The 20,510-nt window shown below is 39.9% G+C and overlaps 1 protein-coding gene across 10 annotated transcripts in view; it reads left to right on the top strand.

Annotated features, from left to right (window-relative positions):
- INSIG2 (insulin induced gene 2) overlaps positions 1–16,451 on the top strand; it is a 33,030-nt gene extending 16,579 nt beyond the window's left edge. For 3 of the 10 annotated variants that reach the window (XM_060106523.1, XM_060106524.1, XM_060106532.1), the window contains 4 exons: positions 4,687–4,811; positions 7,943–8,109; positions 8,286–8,385; positions 16,109–16,451. In XM_060106523.1, coding sequence (XP_059962506.1) covers positions 4,687–4,811; positions 7,943–8,109; positions 8,286–8,385; positions 16,109–16,390 — 674 coding nt within the window. In that variant the 3' untranslated portion in view covers positions 16,391–16,451. The other 7 variants (XR_009533192.1, XM_060106529.1, XM_060106527.1 and 4 more) reach the window with 7 other exon arrangements.
- Positions 16,452–20,510: the final 4,059 nt, after the last annotated feature.

Here is a 20,510-nt window from a genome sequence, read left to right as displayed (position 1 = left end):
TTCTACTTCTTTGTTTATTTTCTCGTATGGTAGAGCTGCTGTCTTGCTACTAATAGAAGCTTTTCAGGACTTGGAAGAGCGTGTCTTTTCAGAATAGACAAAAGGAAGGTCAAGGGAGGGAAATGATTGCTTATTGAATGTCTACTAATGTTCTAGGCATATCCCTTAACCCCAGGGATCTGTAGGGCAACGTTGGGAGTGAGATGTTTGCATTGTGCCTATTTTGGGGGATGAGGAAACAGATAAGGAGAGGCTATCAATGAGTCCAGGGTTCCAGAGCCAAGGAATGGCGTGGCTAGGTGAAACGTCACATGCTGGGGAAGGGGGCAGAGGGAGCCACTCATCCTTCCCTCTATTGGGTATCTCTTTTGAACCTTCCAGACTAAGTGCCAGGCTTGGGTGGAGTACACTGGCCTGTGCTACACATTCTGGGCTAGGGCAGGAGGACTTGGCTGAGGTTTCATTCTACCTGCATTATGGAGAGGAACAGGGGTTACATCTCTGCCTGTGGTACGGGTACTTTTGCCACAAGCTCACATTTAGGAAGGAAAACTTGTAATGTTAATGCTACATTTTAGTCACTTTGTCCCTACCTTCCTACCTTCTCCCAGCTGCTAGGCTTGTCACACTTACAAACCTAACCTCATATCATTTCATGTGGAGGATTTGCATTTACGTTTCTTGCTTAAGTGTTTCTTCTGAAAGCAGTGCATTCTATGAGGTGCCCAGCAAATGAAAGGAGAGGGGCCTTGGGGAATTGAGATTCCAGTTAACGCTGCTGTTGATGTTGGGTAGGCTATGGTGTTTAGTAGGTGGGGGTGAGGATACCAGGTTTGTGGAAGTTGCCAAAGATGGAAAATGGACTCTTGCATCATCGCTGCCCCCTCCAATTTTAGGGAAAATATTAAGGAAAAAAAGTAAATGCTGTAAGAAACTGTGTACAGTTTGCGTGTCTATATGGTATGTATATGTTTTTGTGTATATGTGTTGGTGTACATTTTCAAAGCTCTTATCATGTTAAATCAGAAAAACTGATAACTGTCCTTTGATTTTCCTGTCCAATTAATATTCGTTGACTCAGCAGCTACCTTCTGGAGGGTCTCCAGAATCACCACTTTCTACATGTAAACCCAGTGCTGGAAAATTTGCTAGTGGTGCTTCTGGAGGGACAACTAGTAGAGAACTCTGATAAACTCCTTTTGATCCCATTTTCCTTTTCCCAGTTCTCTATTTTTAGTTTAATAATGTTTGGTGTATCAAGTTGGTTAACTTCTTTACGTGTGCAGTGCATTGGAATTGGAGTTAAGAACCTCTTGAATGTGATTGAGAGCTACAAAGGAATCTCTCTGAAGAATAAATAGGAGAAAAAAGATTGTGTGGATAAAATAACCGGAGAAGTTGACGAACAAATCACGAGTCAAATTAATATCTAATTTAAAAATGAAAACAAACAGATCTTTTCTGTTGAGTCATGCAGTCAGTCACCCAATTCCTGGAGAGTCTTAGAAGGCTCCTCCCTTTGTCTCTCACTGCCCACATCTGGTTTCCAAGTTTTACATCTCTCCCTTGTCTCTTTCTTGGTCTAGGCCCTCAACCGCTCTGCTTGGGATTTTCAGTCTTTTCTTTTTCTGCCTCTGATTTTGTCCCCCCTGCACCCCAAGTCCCTCCTCTCCTGTCCTGTGTTGTACACTCACTGCTGGAAGAACGATTGGCCCTCTCTCTGGCACAAGTGTGATGGTGTTATTTTCCCAGTGACTGTGGGGCAAGTCTCTGTGATATGGCCCCCGCCAACTTGTATCCTTCTCAGACTCTTTCTGGACCCGAAACTCCCTTTCTGCCTAAAGTTTCCAGTTTCCAGATGATACCAGGTATTTTCTGTTGTCTGTGCTTTTCCTCAAATGCTTTCCTTTGATTAGAAAGCCCTTTCCAGACCACTCACCTGCTGGACACTCCTGCCTCCAGGGTCACCTCTTCTAGGAAGCTTTCCTGACATGCTCGCACCCTGCTTCCCCTTGGCACACACCAGGAGAAGACTGGACCCCCGGGCCCTGTCAGTGCTGCTCCTAACACGTTACTCTACTTAATTGTTTCTGTGGTCGCTTTGGGATGGGGGTCGTGTCTTACTCACTTTCCCTTTTTAAATCCCCAGTAAATACCAAGAACTAGACACATTATGGAGGTTTAAGTATTTGTTGGATGAACACATTGCTCATCCTGTCCTAGTTTTCCATGAAAGTATATCTCATTCAGTGATTGTGCTTTTTCAGCCCCTTTTCCTTGAAAAATGTTTGATTCAACTGTTTCTTTTAGTGCAGCACTGCATTAAAAACATGACCGTGAAAAATGATGACTTAATATTGACGTTTTACAAACTTCTCTTGTTTTTGGTCTTGGTACCCTTCAACTAGTCACTGGGAAATAACTGAAATATATCCCCAGAAATGTGGTTTTTGCATCAGAGAACCATCTGATTAAGCAGGACTGTGTTTGCATATGATTTTACACAGGCGTGATTTTAATGGTCTCTCTTGTTACAATAAGAAAGTGGAGGAAGAGGACAAGAAGGCCAGACACACTTCTGCTGAGCTCTCAACAGTGCAGCCTCATGTGCTGTAGATGTTGCTCTCAGCCTCTGCCAGGCCTTTATCTAAAGGAAAGAAAGAAGACGTTTAATGCGAAGTGACAAGCTCCCTCGAATTCTCCCTCTCAGTGAGCGTCCAAGAACCATGCATACTCAATGGATTTGATTTTTATTGGCAAATCCCAAGGTTGGCAGCGTGGCAGTTTAAATTTCTTTTTGTATTTTTGCTTTCTCTCCTCAGTTGCCTCTCGTGTGTGTCTGACATCACATGCATAAAAATAGTCAATTTTACTTATTTATATCTTTGCACACACGTCAGTACTCTCTGTGTGATAATTCTTTACCTATGGCACCAGCTGCTGAGGAAAATTGACTTGGAATATCTGATCTTAGTTGATTTCCTCAGCAACAGGCAAAGGGAAGAAAGAAAGAGAGAGAGAGAGTGAGGGATGGCACATGAGCTGCCAGTTTCATGACCCCTTGAGAACAAAAAAGAGGTAATATTCATTTAGATATATTTCAACTGTTAGGCATGCTTGTTGCCACTTTAATTTTGTAGAAATTTGGAAATGCTGTCAGTTAATCTCACAGGATTTTAGAGCAGAGCCTTTTAAATAGGAATATAATTTGAAACTTTTAAATTTACTAGTAGCTGTTGGAGCTCTGCGTTGCTGAAGTTTGTTGTTAATGCCTTGATGGTCTGTGAACCATCTATCCTCAGCAAAAGCCTAATCAGAAGAGCACTTTCAGTTTTGTGGATTAGAAAATGTCTGCATCATTGCAACATCTCCACTCCAGGTGAAAGGGTGACGGTGCAGCCTGTTTTTCATGCTGTTCCATTGGTCTGCTAGCCTCTGATTTTTGATATTAATTGATTTCTGTTTTTCCTTTAAGAGTGAATGCATTGTTTGTGAGATAGAGCTAGCCAGTACCAGGCCAGGCAGGGGCTTCTAACCCCTCAGGCGTAGGTTTGGGTACAATAATTTCATGATACATCATAGGTAATACTGGACATTTTAAACATACTTTTCAACTGATGTGACAGTTGTGTTTTTATTACCAAAGGGCAGCAGGAACATTCTGTTTTTAGGAAGATTAGCAAATTAAAGCTGCCCAGCTATTTCCTGTTAAAGTATATTTCCTGTAGAAGTATATTTTCCTTAAAACTTGTTGAAGAGTGTTTTGGTTCATGAAATACTCTTTTTTTTTAATGACTAACTTAGCATTTAAAATCTTTTCCCAGTGAATGAATAAAATGTTGGGGTTTGACAAGTATTTAAGTTAAAAATTGAGTTATTCATACTAATTAATTGCACCATTAGTATTCAAAATGTTCTTTACAAAATGCAGAAATATACTAAAAAGATTCCTTCTCATCTTTTAACAGTGGATTTAAATTTTACTTGAAAATATATAATTCTGTAGACCATGTTTCCTCCATTTGTCCTCTGCAGAATGAATCTTACAAGTAGATTTCTGTTGCAAGTTTCCCTGCTTTGACAGTCTGACCTAGAGTCTCATTAGAGGGCCAGGTTGGAAGGGAGTTGTCAGGACAAGGCACTAGACACAAGAGACTGAGTGAGACAAGAAGCTGGGGGGACAAGGATTGTATGTGTAGCAGGACAGCTATAGCCATCTAATAGAATGTATATGATGAGCTTGTACGTGTTTACACTTCGAGATTCTCTTTAGATTTGTGACATTTCATAGCATGCTTCATGGTTATATAGCTTAGAGAGAACATTGCTTAACTGCCAACTGCTTTGATGCTTTCCAAGTCTCAGAGATATTAGTAGTAGAAAAGTAGCATGAATCATCTGGTCCAATCTGCTAAATACTGAATCATATGCTGAAGTAGTGTTTTGCCTATTATAATTGAGAGTACTGTTGTACTCATTTACAATGCTGTCTTCAATGGTGTTATCCTCACTTTTTTTTTTCTTTTGGAAGGTAAGTTTAAAATATCAACGATTAATGTTAAGTAAGTTGAAAAGCTTTTCTAGAGAATCTTTCAAATGCTTATGATGGTTGTTGTGACTCTTAGCTTAAGTTTTGCCTGTATACCATTGGAGATGACTTAATTTTTTCCCTTTTTTTCCCCACAGCTGTGATTGGGTTATTATACCCCTGCATTGACAGGCATCTAGGAGAACCACATAAATTTAAAAGAGAGTGGTCCAGTGTAATGCGGTGTGTAGCCGTCTTTGTTGGTATAAATCATGCCAGCGCTGTATCCTTCCTGCTGTAATGAAATGCGTAATAACAAAGCAGCTTTTGACAAACCAAAGGTTAAACAGTCCCTCGCAACTCCACTGTTGTCAAATTGTGATATGCCCACTTAGTCATAAAAAGAATGCACGCCGCATCGTTGAAGCATCATGGGAGCACCTATGCAATTACAGTGTGGGGTATAGCCTTTCATTTCAATCCCTATTTTTCGATATCACTCAGAACTTTGCCCATTTAAAAAATTTACATGGTTTTCTTAAATTAGGTTACTTGATTACCTCCATCTAGTTTTGGTAACTAGCATTGAAACAGATACATTATCTAAGGAATTTCTTTTCTCTCTTCGTTTAAGATTTGTCAGTAAGGACATCTGGTGGCTTCAGGTGCTGGTTGGTTTTTTGTTCTGTTTTGTTTTTAATTTGAAGAATATATATATATATGTATATATATATATTTTAAAGACTGTTATTTATTGGTTTTAATCAACACCAACAAACCACATAAATGTTCTTAACAGTGGCAGAGGCAGAAATAGCCAACTTAGACTGTGGCCAAAAAGAACTTTTTTTCCTAAGTTACATATTTTTAAAGTTTGATCATTTTGAGGATTTTGATATTTTAATTTAGTGATTAATGAGTATTTTCATAGTGTCCTGGCTAGAAGGATAAGGTAGCCTCTATTCCCACCTCTCCTCTGCTTCTACCCCCCAGAACAAAATGTCCACCCCCAGAACAAAAGTTTTTGCCCTCATAAGGATTTTATCCTGTCATCCTCCCTACTTCCTCCCCGCCCCGCTGACCTCCCAACTTCCCTTTGTAGAAGAGGATCTGGGAAATGCTAGTTCAGTCTTCCCTTTTCTGGAAGAGATGGCTTAGAGGATGGAGGTGGCAGGAGCCTTCTCTTGGGGGAAAAGAAGATGTGTGACTCAGGCTGCCCGAGGTTTCCCCCTGTAACTCTGCGCTGGGCTCAGGGCTGGCAGTTAGCTGGAGAGAGTGTGGGTCACAGGGCAACAGGAGATTCCAGCGTCTCTAGCAGCATGTACTGAGGTATTCTAGAGAAGCTGGAGAAGAGGACCCAGGGAGAGAAGCAGGGTCCTAGATTCTGAAAGCACGTCTACCTTTCTGTTCCTAGTTGCGCTGGCTCTTGGAGATCTGTGAATTTGGAAGTCCCTCAGTGGCTCTTATTATTTTGTTTTTTACCCTTTTGTCTTAAAGAGTTTCCCAACATGTTTAGTTTGGTGAAATCTTTAAGAATTAGGATTTTATAACAAACAAATCTAGTGGTTAGGAGGACTTTAAAAAGGTAGACTCGTAGAATATTATATCTAGAAGAAAACGTAGAAATCCCCTAGTTCCACATTTTCTTTATAAAGATAATAAGAGAAATGAAAGCTAGAGAGGTTTCGTACTTTGCTAAGTCATACATACTGCAAGCCTGCTCCAGAGCTGAGGCCAGACCCTGGAGATCCTGACTCGAGTCTAGGAACATTCCTTCTCCTACCCAGGAGCCCCACAAGTGTGTAAATTTGTCTCTGTCTGGTGGATTAGACCTTTCTATCCTAGACAGTTCAGGTATTTTTAAGTTGAGTAATTTAGATAACCTTTTCTGGAATTAAAAAGACTTATATATCTAATTTAAATTCTTTACTTTGGTCATTCTTTTCTTCCTCTCAATGAAATCCTTAAATATAGCCATCTTAGCTATTCTGTTCATCCTTTAAGCAGAATCCAAAATGTTTACAAAATATATAACACAGACTTAATATTAGGTTACTTAGACTTTAGAAAATCACATTGTACTATTTTTAAGATTGATGTTTTACCTGTACCCTAGAAGCCTCCTTATTTTGCTTTGACTCTTAGCAAAGTTAATTTAGTCAGCAAAGATAGAACCCAGTTAATGTCAAATTCCAGTCTTTACAAGAATGTTTATTGCATAGAGAAATCAGAGTGCACAAGTGTTTCTTTGGAATTTGAGGTATACTCACTAAAGGATAAAAGCTTTTTCAGAAAGCATACCATAGACTATAGGTCTCTTGATAAATCAAGCCTAAACAAGGACTGACCAAGAATGGCAGTCTGGGTGTTCAGGATACCCGCTGGTTGGGTAGGATGGGGGAATGGTGGTAAACAGCAGGGTGTTAAAGGAAGTGGAAAATGGTTTTATATGTATTTTTGGAACTTCCCCTCTCTTCTCTGTAGTTGCAGCATGGCCAGTTTGGCAAGATATATAGTATCCTCTGGGGAGCTGGATATAGAGCCAAGATGTGGCCTTTGGGACATAGATAATGCTCTTTTAATGACACTTGAAATTAATTCCTTTAGTGTAATCCTCTAGCAAAGAAATGAGAAAATTGAATTTATAAAGCTTCGTTTTGCCCAGAGATTTTGAAGTAGAAAAGGGCTGTACATTTGTGAATAGGTGCTTAAGTAGGTGATGGAAATAAAACATCATTTGAGCAAACTGTCCTATACCAGCAAGTCTCAGGCACCAAAATAGCTTGGCAGGTTGCAAGATAATGTTCACTTCAAGGCTTTATCCTCAACAAATTAAAACTAGAACAGTTGACATAATAGAAAGGGACAGTGTGTCCTTGGTACTCTTGTTTCTGAACTGCATTATTATAAAATGTGTCTGTCAGTAAATCACACAGAGAATGTGGTACCCTGTTAAATAGCTGTCAACTCTTCTATTTGCAAGTTCCTGTATGATTCTCAAGTAATTCTAAACCTGTTTGAGAAGTGATATCGGTTTCCTTTTTGGCAAAAGTGTGTTCCTTTAGCAATACTTGTGTTTCGAGGCTTCTAGTTACATTTTTTTGCAAGGAAAGCATTTCTTAAATAATGGATCTGATCTGATAATCGGCAATGTATATACTGTACCATTTTTTTGGAGAGATTAACACGTCGGTGAGATCTATTAGTGAAGTATCATGCCCTCTGTGCGTCTTTAGTACATACCAAAATAGTTTTAATCCTCCCTAGTCTCGTGCATTGTATTAAAAACCTGAATGCACTCTAGACTACGCAGTCTATTCCCTTCTCAACATTAACATCTTTTATTTTAGAAAAATGAATGGGTGATATTATTTGGTTACAAATTTTAAGATGACTCTTTAACAGTGATCTCAGAAAGTGGATTTTGATAACAACATACAGTTGTCTCTCACACTGGCTGCACTATCCATTGGACTGTGGTGGACTTTTGATAGATCTAGAAGTGGTTTTGGCCTTGGAATAGGAATTGCTTTCTTGGCAACTTTGGTCACTCAACTGCTAGTCTATAATGGTGTTTATCAGTAAGTATTCTTTTTGGTGCTTGTTTCCTAAAATCTCAGAATTGAGATTTTAAAATTACATTAGCCACTTTAATCTACAGAGTAACTTACTTCGTAACTTATTTCCATTGTAAGTATCTCAATAAGTGTCATTGTACTTCCTTTGTGAGTTGTTAAAAATATTTCTATTATTCTAGATATACATCTCCAGATTTTCTCTATGTTCGCTCTTGGTTACCATGTATATTTTTTGCTGGAGGCATAACAATGGGAAACATTGGTCGACAACTGGCAATGGTAAGCTCATGCTCATTTACTTACCTTTCTGTTATTGAGATGTAAGACAAGTTTTCTCCATACAGCAATAGAATAAGTCATTTGGAAGAATTTAATCACAAGTGTATTAAAAATGGAAAGAACCACTGGATAGAAAAGCTAAAATGTGTTACGGATAGGGTGATATGATTTATCCTCCAATTTTTATTAATTAATTTATTTATTTTACTAATCTACGTTTCTACTCCATGCAAAAGGGACAGTTTTAAAAGTGAGAAGAAGCGCTGCTTATAACTATGTTGCTACAATAAATATAAATTAGGACTATCTCCAGCAGATCAAGATGTTTGATTTTAGTTAAGAAGGAAAGAGACATTGTTGATAAGCCCAGTCAGAGATGGCAGAGGTCAGGGACTGGCATTCAGATGCCACAGCAGTTTCATGAATAAGTGCTGTCACTGTTACCATTTTAGCCAGCTGAGAGAATTGAGTGGTTTACATTGCTGTCTTTTCGGTAGTCTAGCCACCCAGTTATCCTAACTCCATTGGTTTACTTTATTTTGAATTATGGGTAGACATTTTCATAGCTGTCCTTTCAAAATATTGTTTTGACCAGAAGCTTTTGCTAATATAGTAGATTTTTTCCTTTCAATTTTAAAGTTATTTGAAAAAATATTATCTGAATTTACAATATGAGTCCTGTCCTTAAGTTCATGACCTTTCCTTTGCTAATATGCCTTAGTGAGCACACAAAGAAATTTATTTTGCTTCCTTTCATATTCTAGGATTGACCTAAATCATATACTGTTATAATTTGCTTGTAATGTGGAAATATCATTTTTTCCCTGCTTTTGGCTATGCCCCTTTTAGTTCTAGAATGCGAATTTCTTTTTTCCTTTCATAATTGTCATTTAATCCTAATAGTTGTATAATTCTCAGATTCTTTGAGGAATAAAGTGGACATATGTTAATAAACTATTAAGTTTAGACCTTTTTAGTTTATATGGAAATTGCTATTCAAAATAAACATTAATCTGTTAACCTTTTAACCTTTTAATTTTTACAGTATGAATGTAAAGTTATCGCAGAAAAATCTCATCAAGAATGAAGAAGGCAAAAACATATCTTTTGTACAGAAAAACAAGACGAAAAGGGCATGTAAATGATAGTTATACCAACAATACTTGGGACTATAAAATTGCCAGGATGCAGTTTTTCCCTTAATTGGTGTGTGTATATATATACACACATATACATATATATACACACATACATATGTTACTGCAATCTGTGATTGCTTCATCTGTAAATCAAGTACAAACCTTTATGTATTTGATTTAAATAACTGTAAAATATATATGCACTACATTAAAAAACATGTTGATTAATAGATGAAATTTTTAATTTTTTAGACATACCATATATTGTATCACAATGTTGATGTGCCAAAATATTCAGTTATCGTCATGCAGAGTATAAGAATGCTTTGAACAGTTTATAGACTTACTGAAATAAAATATGAGGAAAGCCAAAAAAAAAGCAAATGGAAAGCGGTATATTCTCTTTTGCTTACTGTTGTGCCTTTTTATTTTTCTAATATATAGCAGTACGAGTTATGGGTGCCCTAATGTGTGGTTAGTTTCTATTTTAATGTTGTCTCAGAGAGCTTTGGGTGTTTTAATATATGATGAAAAAGAACTTCCAGGGAACATTTTCATACCTGCATTACTGGAGAGAGTCCAAAGAGTAATTTTTGTTTTAACAGATTTTACTGGAGGTGAAACTGATCGGCAGGAGAGTTTATCAGCATCAAATTGTTTTGAGTCTAAATCTGGAAGAATACATATAATTAAAAGTAAGGACCATTGAAAAATTTAACTAGAGTAACTATGTTTTACAAATACAGAATGACCTTCTGGAGTGCCACAAAGTGTTAAGTGATATTAACTGTCATTTGCAGTACAGTATTCCACTGCTTTTGCACATGGAACACATAAGAATTCCTGAACAGGTCAAAATGAAGTTTCTAGTTGTCTTGGGTTCTATAATCTGTTGGGTTCTGTAAAGAGAACCATTTGAGCTGGGCTGCTTCATATGATTGGTTGTCAGTGGATTGCATCTGAGGAGTGGATGGGCACATAATTTCTTATGTATCCATGTGCCCATTAATGAACAGTTCAAGAATGTGTTGTTTAAGAATGTATTGGGATGGCATATTGTGCATGGTAAAGATCCTGGTAACAGTTTTGTGCATATTTTTCCAACAGCTAGAGCCTTTTGAGGTGTGATTTAAACATAGTCTTAGTTAACCTTTTCCCCCAGTTTTTATTTTTGAAATTGATGGCAGTTGTCTGATACACAAGGGTGAAATCTGCTTACTCTGGAGGGGTGTGTATGTGTGTGAGTGTGTAGGATTGAGAGAGGGAGAGAGAGAGAGTGTGTGTGTATGTGCATGTGCTCATGCTCTCTTATTGTCAACTAGATATTTTTCCAGTTTTGATTTTAAAACCATTTCTGTCAGACTGAGATCTTGTATGCCAAACTTTAATGTGCTCTTATGTTTTAAGGCTGAAAGTGTGAAAATCCTAAGAGGATTTCCTATTGAATATATATACACAATCTTAACTATAGTGGTGGTAAACATACTACTGTAATTTATTATTCTATCTTCCAGATAATGTTATTCATTTAGAACAAATAAGGTATATTTTTAGAATCAACTTTGTAAGCACTATAATTCTTTAATAAGTTATAAGGTCTATGATGTGTTTACTTTGAAATTTGCTGTTTAAAGCAAGGTGTATTAAATATCTAATTATCATCTTGGTTAAGAGTCTTTTTTCCATCCTTGTGGTTAATCTTAGAATTATATTACTGAAGATTAATTTATTAAAATTAACATGGGTGGTTGAATTTATTCAGAAATAATGAAAGAAACTAAGTTTAGTGTTACAGGAATTGAATGATTATCACTTTGAGTTCTTAAATTATTTGCATATCACCTAGAAAACAAGAAAAGATTTATGACAAAAATAAAATTGTTTTGATATTTTGATAAGTGTATAAATATATTACATCTTTTTTTTTTGCAGTGAAAGTGGTAAACATCTTTTAATACTGCTATATTGTCAGTGCTTCCTGGCTTTTATTATTTAAAGTTTTAAAAATTGAATAGTTGAAAACTGAAACTTAAATTCTATGAAAGCACAGGCAAATAATTAAAATTAGCTAACAAGAACCCTGGTAATACTTTTGTTACAATCTTCATTTGTTTGCACTGAACTGTTTTACCTTCATTAAGGTCATTGGAACCTCTCAGTGGTGCCTCTACTTCACACATCTGTTTTCTAGGTGGAATCCAGACTTGGTCAATATCATTAAATACTTCTCTAATCTTTCGGTTCACTTACCTGCATAATGACATATATTCTTTGTAAGGTAATTCTTCCAGTGTTGGTCTGTGGACAGTAGAGTCTTCGCTTTGTGTGCCTGAAAAAGTCTCTTTCATTCTTGAAGAAAAATTTAGCAGGCCATAGAATTCTAGGTTCACAGTTTCCCCCTAATCCCACCACTCTGAAGATTTTTTTAACTTGTTGTCTTCTGTCATCTAATGTTGCAGACAACAAGTCTGCTATTAGTGTAATTTTCTTTCCTTTGTAGAGAATCTGTCTTTTCTCTCCAGGAGCTTTTTCATGATTTTCCCTTCATCTTCGAGGTTAGTTTCACTTTTACTTGTTTAGTTTTAAAATTTGTTTTTATTTTTCTTGCTTAGTATTCAGTATGCACTTTCAGTCTGTGGGCTCACGTCTGGAAAATTTTAAAATCTGGCTGCATATTGGAGTCCTGTGGAGTCTTGTAAAAATATGCTGATGCCTAGATCCCACTCCCAGAGACTCTAATATAATTGACTTGAGGTGTGCTCTGAGCATTAGGAGTTTCATAAGTTCCCTAGGTGATTCTAATGTGCAGCCCAGGTTGTCTCTCACAGGTGTAGATACATGTAATATATTACATGGATACATGTAATATAAGGTGGAGGGTCCAGGTGAGAGAGATGTAATGACTTGGAAATGAAGAGTGAGGGACACACTGAGATACACTTTGGGTTAAGTCATCTGAACTTGGTGACTTGGGTATAAAGGTCAAGGAAGAGGAAATGTGAAAGGTGACTTAATTTTTCTCTCTTGGAAAACTAAGTGGATGGTATTTCTGTAAACCGAAAAAGGAATGCAGAGAAGTAGGTGAATGGAAGTTTGATTTGATATGTTGAGGCTGAGGTATGTAGGAGGCCTCTGGTAAAGATGAGTATAAGCAGTGGGATATTTGAGCCTGGGTTATGGGGTGTAATGAGGGAGTCCTCAGCATATGACACTAATGCAGCTGTGGGAGTGGATGAGGTCACCTAGGGAGCGTGGTATAGTGAAAAGGAAGAGACCTGAGACACACTGGCCTGTTGGCAGAGAAGCTGGTGAAGGAGATAAAGGGGGTATAGTCAGAAGTAGGAGGCAAAACAAGAGAGTGATGTGGAAGCCAAAATAGGAGGGGGGTTTCAGTCAGAGGGTAACTGGTAGAATGAAATACAGTTGGAGGGAATAATTGACTTTAGAAGTACAGGTGATGATATCTGATTGTTTTATGTTGAAAAATGTTTTTTCGAACCTATTTTATCTTAACATTTAAAGTATGTCATTGCATACAAAATATATTTGAGAAAAGCCTGATCATGTACTGTCATTTATTACTAGTAAGAGGAGCTGGGGACAGCTAGAGAACTTTGAAAGAATCATGGAGATTTGGGCTGTATCTTTGAAGAACGGACCCAGGAACTGACTAGAGGTGAAGAAAGAATTTTCAGAGAGTTTTGAGACCATCCAGGACCCAGGTGAGGCTGGAGATCAGATATTTGCAGTGGAGTCAGTTAACATGGTGGTGCCATGTTTAAATGGGCTCAGTAGCCCAGGGGCTAGGCCATTTGTGATGGAGTAGATTGAGTCTAGTGGGGAGTTCATTGGTAGACACGGCGCAAGCCTTTGTGGAAAATTAAAGGAGGCTCCTAATGCAAGGTCAAGAGATTTATCGTGGGATCCAGGCAAATCGGGGAAGGAAGTTGAACCAGCAGTGCTAACCTGACTGCGTGGGAGAACGGTGTGAGGTGAAAGGACAGCACGTGTAAGGAGGCCAAAACCCTGTTTGATGGGAAGGGTGATCGACTTGGGGTTTGTAGTCAGGGGGGGATTTAATGGCTCACTTCCAGATCTCGAGGTCCAGGGTATGATCTGAACACCTGTGTTTCCATGGTTTACAGAAGTGGCTGGAGATCTGAGGCCTGGGTGACCAGCTGTTCATACCAGTATGGACGGTACTAGAATGGTCGCAGAGGCTGGGTGGAAAGGAAGGTCTCCTCTGTGGGCTCATGACCATTAGAGTGAAACACTTATCCAGATGCCTTGATTGTATCAGAATGCTAATTAGAGTCCCTTCCCCCCTTTTATGTAATTATTTTGAGTTGTTTCATCATCCTAGGTGCTTTAAAAATTCACACGGTGTTTAGGAGTGCGTCTTCTACTAGTCCTGTTCAATCAGAGACATCATCTCTTTAATCCTGGACAATTTTTTTTCTGTCTTTGCTGTTATTATTTCTTTGTTCACCTTCTCTGTTCTTCTGAAATTCCTCTATTTGGGAGATCTTTGACCTTTTGTTCCTGTTTTCTATATATCCCTTAGCTTTTCTCTGTTGTGCTACATTCTAGAAGAACTACTTAACTGGATCTTCCAGCTCAGTGAGGTGCTCTTCAGCTGTACCCATTCAGCGTTCAGCCCATCAGTTGAACTTTTAATTTCAGTGATGACAGTTTTAATTTCCAGGATCTCTATTTCTGTGTGTGTGTATGTGTGGCAGTGTGGGGTCATTCTTGTATTTTCTGAGGATATTAATTAAGCTTTTAAAGTTCTAAATGCTTCTAAAGATCCATGGCAGGGAAGGGCAGGATGAGCCTGCGCCAGCCTGTCTCTGGGTGTGAGTGCTCCTTGGTCTGCCTTGGGCACACTCCCAGGCCTCTCTGAACTTAGTGTCACACTGCTTGCATCTGGGGGCAGATACTGTGCTGTCTGTCTCTGCCCGGTCCAAGGCAGCGAGTAGAAGTGTGGAGGGGTTGACCAGATGGCTGCTTCTGCAGGAGCCTGCTCCAACGCATGAGGTCTGTTGCCCTTGGTATTTCTGGCTCCAGGCATTAGCCACCTATGAGCTTTGAATGTCCCTAGTTTCATTTTTAGCAAATCCTTTCCTTGAGTGAGCTGTGGTTTCTTTCCACCTACTGCTCTCAGTTGTTTTCTTGCTTTCAGGGCTTCCTTGTAGTGGCTAGTCCATGGAGGATACTTCTCCTTATCTAGCAGCATACTTATAGATTCCTTTACCTTTTAAAAATCTTTTGTTGCTGTTTCTATGGATTTGGGATAGGAAGGAAAAGCTACAGCTTGACTAGTCTGCCCCCCTGATTCAATCTTCCCCACAATTTTTTATACTGTAAAATCTTGCCATGTGCCTGATCATTTGTCTTGACATTTCAAAAATTCAGTTTAGTTGGGAGCTGAGATAAATGGGTTAAGTCAGTGGTTTCCTACTTGGTCTCAATAAAAATTGGGGTATGGAGATTTTTTTTTGCCTTCGAAATACATTTAGTTTATTGAGATCATTGTGCCAGGAAGTGTAAATATCCTTGTATCTGTTCCTTTATGCCTCCCTTTTTTTTTTTTTTTTTTTCTGAGGTACGCGGGCCTCTCACTGTTGTGGCCTCTCCCGTTGCGGAGCACGGGCTCCGGACGCGCAGGCTCAGCGGCCATGGCTCATGGGCCCAGCCGCTCTGTGGCATGTGGGATCTTCCAGGACCAGGACACGAACCCGTGTCCCCTGCATCGGCAGGCGGACTCTCAACCACTGCGCCACCAGGGAAGCCCCTATGCCTCCCTTCTTTTGATCACTGATGAAATCTGTGAAACCTGTCATCCTTCTTTGTGATTTACAAGACAGGCTTTTCCAGGGTATGTCAACTGTTCTGAAGACAGTGTTGTTAAGGACCAGGTATGGCAGATCAGATAGATAACAATGTGCCTGTGAAAGACTGGGCTATGGATGAGCCTCGTGTCGAAACTGATTGCCATATGTGGGCAATTTTTCCCTTTCACCGTTGCTCTGGCTGAGGTGTCTATAAGGATTTTCATGAACAAGGGCCGGTTTTGATTCTAAATCAGAATTCTGTGCTGGCACAAGTGTGTTTTATTATGCTTTGTCATGGCAGGATTTGTAACTGCTAATAGTTCTGTGGCTTCCCCAAAGGTGGGCTTTAAAAGTAATGAGCACTTAGGAAACTTATTTCCATTTAAAATAATCTTTTTTTACTACTGCTCTGAAACTAATAAATTTACTCAGTACTACTGTGTTTCCACGAGTTTGTTCAGTTTGCGAGATTTTGTCTCTCTTAGAAACACGTTTTGAGTAACTTGTACAGAATGTGATCATGGACCAGTTCATTGTGATAAGCAATTGAGCAGACAAAAGAGAGAAAGAACCCAACTGCTGAATCTGTTTGTTTTAGAAGAAAAGTTTCTAAAATGCATTCCCTGGGAATTTCTGCCATTGAATGAAAGTCACTTCTATTTCCTTTATAGTCATCACATGGCACTCCTAGATCTTCTGGGAATGTCTGCTCAGCCAAGTTATGACGGTGACAGTTCTGTTTTGAAACAGGTCCTTCTGCCTTCACAGAAACTTGAAATTTTGCAGCAGGACATTACGGGAGGACAGACTGCCGCCCCATCATCTTGGGATCAGCTGGAGGCAGCTGCTGTGCTTGGTCTCCACACACTGGACTTGGGAAGCCTGCACACTGACAAACTGAAGACGAAGTTTAAAGATGTTTGTAAAGACAAATCTTTGTGGAATTTTCTATGCCTCAGACCTAGTGTGGGTCAATATCATGCCTGTCCAAGAGAGAAAGCGGGTCAGGATATGTTGAAGCAAGTCTTCTAGAATATATGTAAAACTCATAATAAAGTTGAGTCAGATTCAACTTTTTGTTTCCCCAGAAAAAGTATATTAGTGATTCTTAAATCTTTGTTAGGATTAGTTGTGGTCCTGTGACCCCCAACTACCTGCAAGGGGGCTGGGATGTGCAAACCCTCCCCTGACAGGAGAACCAAATATAGGTGATCATTGGTAATGTCCACCTCAGTTGGTTTAAAGCATTTTGTAGCACTCTCTTCCCACTAGAATATTTTTCTTTGTGAGTGATTCATAGTGAACACAGTTATAAGGAAATGAAAATTCTTTTGGTGGTAAAATTAAAATTATAGCCTTTTTAAAAATTTTATTTTATTTTATTTTATTTTTTGCGGTATGCGGGCCTCTCACTGATGTGGCCTCTCCCGTTGCGGAGCACAGGCTCCGGATGTGCAGGCTCAGCGGGCATGGCTCATGGGCCCAGCCGCTCCGCAGCATGTGGGATCTTCCCGGACCGGGGCACGAACCCATATCCCCTGCATCGGCAGGCGGACTCTCAACCACTGCGCCACCAGGGAAGCCCCGTAGCCTTTAAAATACATAAAACATAAACTTTGTATCCAAGTCCTGGAAGGGTGGGGAAGAAGGAAGGAGTCCACTTCTGTCTTTTCCTCTCAAATGAAAGGGAGGGGGGGAGGGGGAGGGGGAGGGAATGAATCAAGTGTTTCCTTAGTGCTTCCTACAAATGTCCCTACCACACAGATAAGGATCGTTTTATAGCTGCCAACATCCACGTTTTTCTGAATGGCGGAGCAGCATTTCAAACTCTGGTCTAACCTTGCTCCAACAGTCAAGGATTCTCACCAGCACCTGGTACTGTCCCTGCAAGTCCCTGCAAACTCTTTTGCATGTGCATTTCCAGCAGATTTCCAAGACCATCACTAAGTGGCTTGGCACCGAGGCATCTCTGACACGAATGTGACCTTGACTTCATAGACGTGGGCTTCACGTGTTGCTTCACTCTGGGGTCCGGCTTCTCTAGGAAGTTAACATAAGCATACTTGGAGAGTCTGACGACTTTAGCCGTCAGGGAATGCCCGGACTTGAACCCGAAGGCTCTCTCGATAGCAGACATCCTACCTCAGCCTTCACAGACACAGTCCCATATGGAAATCTGACAGCATAGAAAGGAGATAAAATGTTTAACAGGTTTTGACTTCTGACCTTTTAAAAAGTTCAGTCTGAGAGAAGTCTGTGTGAATTATTGTGCTGGCTGGTCTAGCTTTTGACGTGCCCACAATACTTAAGTACTGGCCTCTTGGGATCCATGCATGCGAGCTGTGTAGACGGTAAGTGCTATTAGAGTAGGAAGAGGATGTTAACACGGTGGCCCGGGAAAGGCATCTGGAAGGCAGGGGCACAGGTACCGGTGGGTCAGGCCAGCTCGAGGAGGGTAGGACAGTTCTCTTGGGCATGGGATGGACAGGAACACCACATGGACAGACAGGTAGATGTTCTCTGAAGACTCCAAAGTCCATTCTGGAGGTGGTGAAGATTGCAGGTTGAGGAAGTGGTGGGAGGACGGACTTAAAACATGGCTTCACTTCACTCTGGGGGTTTAAGTGGCTCCGAAAGAGCCTACCAGCAGGACGTGCTCTGCTCAGGCAGGGCCCCCAGCTGCCCGCGGGGTTACTTGTGGGAGCCCTGCGTGTTGAGGCTACCCCGTCTAGCGCAGCTCAGAGCATTCCCATCGTCCTCAGACTTTTACTGAAAAAGAACATCCTGTGGCTGATCAAGGCGCAATCCTGAGTTTGAGCAGAGTCAGGAAAGAGCCTTGGGAATTGAACAAACTCAGGCTTGATTTGTGTCACCCAAGGAGCTATTTACAGACTGGGACCCTGGGCAAGTCCCCCAAGCTCTTGAAACTTGTTTTTCGTCTACAAAATGGAGATACACTCCCACCTTTCTTGGAGGGCTGTTAACATTAAATGCAGTAATATGTAAACAGGCGTCCAGTGAAATATTAGTTCTTCTTTCCCTCCTGTCTATTCATTTCAAAGTACGGGTACTGTACTCTTCCAGCACGTTGGCATCCCCTCTGCATCAGGATAACTTCCCTAATTTTTTTTTTATCAAGATGGAAGGGAGCAGAATGCAGGAATCCACTCAGCTGAAGACCACTGTCCACAGCTTCCCTCACCAGTTTAGTCACCAGTGAGCAGGTTCCTAAGGAAGCAGGACAGAACGCTGGCTGGTCGTTGTTATACTGAGTAATTGTTCGGCTGGAGGTTTGGCCAGGTTAGGCTGGGGTGTCATCCAGGGAGGGAAGCTCAGGTGAGATACTGCAGGGTGGCATGAGGACACCAGAGAGAAGGAAGGATATGGGGAATAGTAGATAGGTTTTGTCAGCATCTTATTTTTGCCTAGGGATGATGGCTCTGTCCTTATACTTTATAGTGTCACCACTGTGAGAGTGCACTTTCCCATAGAAGGAGTTACATTTTAATTAGCCACACGACACGATTTCTAACCTATCAGCCCTTTTCTCCAGGCCTCATCTCTTTGGATTATTTTTGCCCATGTCCGCCACTTGCCTACGCCTTTCATGTGTATCAGAAAGGAACCACCAAGCACCCTGGAAATCCTATTACCAGACCTCAGGATATTAATTGTCACGTTCTCCCCCATGGTTACACAAGTGCTGAAGAAGTGGTTCTCTTTCAAAAGTGTCTTGTCAAAATGCCAGGCACAGTTTGTTTTTGACATTTGCTGCTACCGTTAAATAATAGTCTTGCTTCTGTCATAGCTAATGTTGACTTGAAGGCATTTGGAGGGCATTTCTCAACTCCAGCCTTAACAGTGAGACCTGGGTCTTGACAGATATTTTTCTTGCTTGCCCAGGGCAACTGAATGTAAGGGGTTGCAACCTTTGCTTTTCTAAGCTCAAGAAAATTTCAGATGGGTACACACCACTTCAAACTTTAGATTTCATTGTGCACACATGCATGTACTCACAGCCACGAACACCTACACACACATACAAGTTGGAGTTCCTGAAGTTTTGCCATCCTGGGAATGACATTTACATCAATTAAATAGTATCCCATTTTAAGACCCCTTAAATCCTGGCTGTGCTGCCTTGGTAAACCTTTATCTGTTCGAATGTCATACTTAATTACAGATCTCTTTAAAATCAATAAGCAGGTTTATTGTTTGTGTATTGGCAATGGAGTAAGCCCCGAGCAGCAAGCACTGTGTGCCGTCTGTCATAGAGAATCTGGGCTCTTCATACACAGCACTTAACTTTCTTCTGTCCATTTGAAATTTAATTTATGGGACTTTTTCCCACTTTTGTGCAGTAGCATCTTTTGAATTTTTCCTCCAATGTCTTATAGAGCAATGTGTAGAGATCTCCTTCTAATGGGATCATAATTTCTGAAATGTTCACCATTTATGAGGTAATAGAGAGGAGAGTAAGAAAAAAAATTGGGCACAGCAAGTGAGAACTGTACAAGAATTCTATGGAATTGTGTAGGAGTTGGCATCGCTTGTATGTGAAGGGACCAAGAAATGCACAGTTGGTTTCAAAATAAATACCAAAGGAATAGTTAATTAGACAAGTCTGTTTTGCAGTTTCAGAAAAAAAGAAGTACAGCAGTCATTAAGATTTCCAGTAATTAAGGCGTCTTGGGTTTAGAGCTTTGCATGTGGAGCAGTAGATTGTAAATCTAATGGATAAGCGTCCACCATGTCCTGCTACATGCTTTTCTTTCGCAACACCTGTGTCACAAAATTCATCTTCAAATTTTGAAATACTTTTAGAGATTTCCAAAATTAAAAAATCTGAGCATATGAATTATTGTAACTGTCATCTCTCACTCTCTCTGTCTCTTTCCTTTTATCCTGATATTTGTTTGGGAGACTAGTTTTAGATGGCAGCATTTTTTTTTTTTGAGAGGAATATGAATTCAGTTAAAATCGAGATGTGATTGTCTCATGACAATTCATATATATCACACAGCAACTTAACTGAGTTATAAGATTCACAGAAAAGAATGGCAGAGCTGCAAGAGGCTCTAAAATTCATCTCGCGCAGTGCAATCTTGTCATTTTACAAACGCAAAGGCAAAACTCACATTGGTTAAGTGCT

The sequence above is a fragment of the Mesoplodon densirostris genome, chromosome 8, assembly GCF_025265405.1.
Source record: "Mesoplodon densirostris isolate mMesDen1 chromosome 8, mMesDen1 primary haplotype, whole genome shotgun sequence".
NCBI lineage: Eukaryota > Metazoa > Chordata > Mammalia > Artiodactyla > Ziphiidae > Mesoplodon > Mesoplodon densirostris.
Note: the sequence above shows the minus strand (reverse complement) of the source record. Positions and strands in the feature narration are given on the sequence as shown.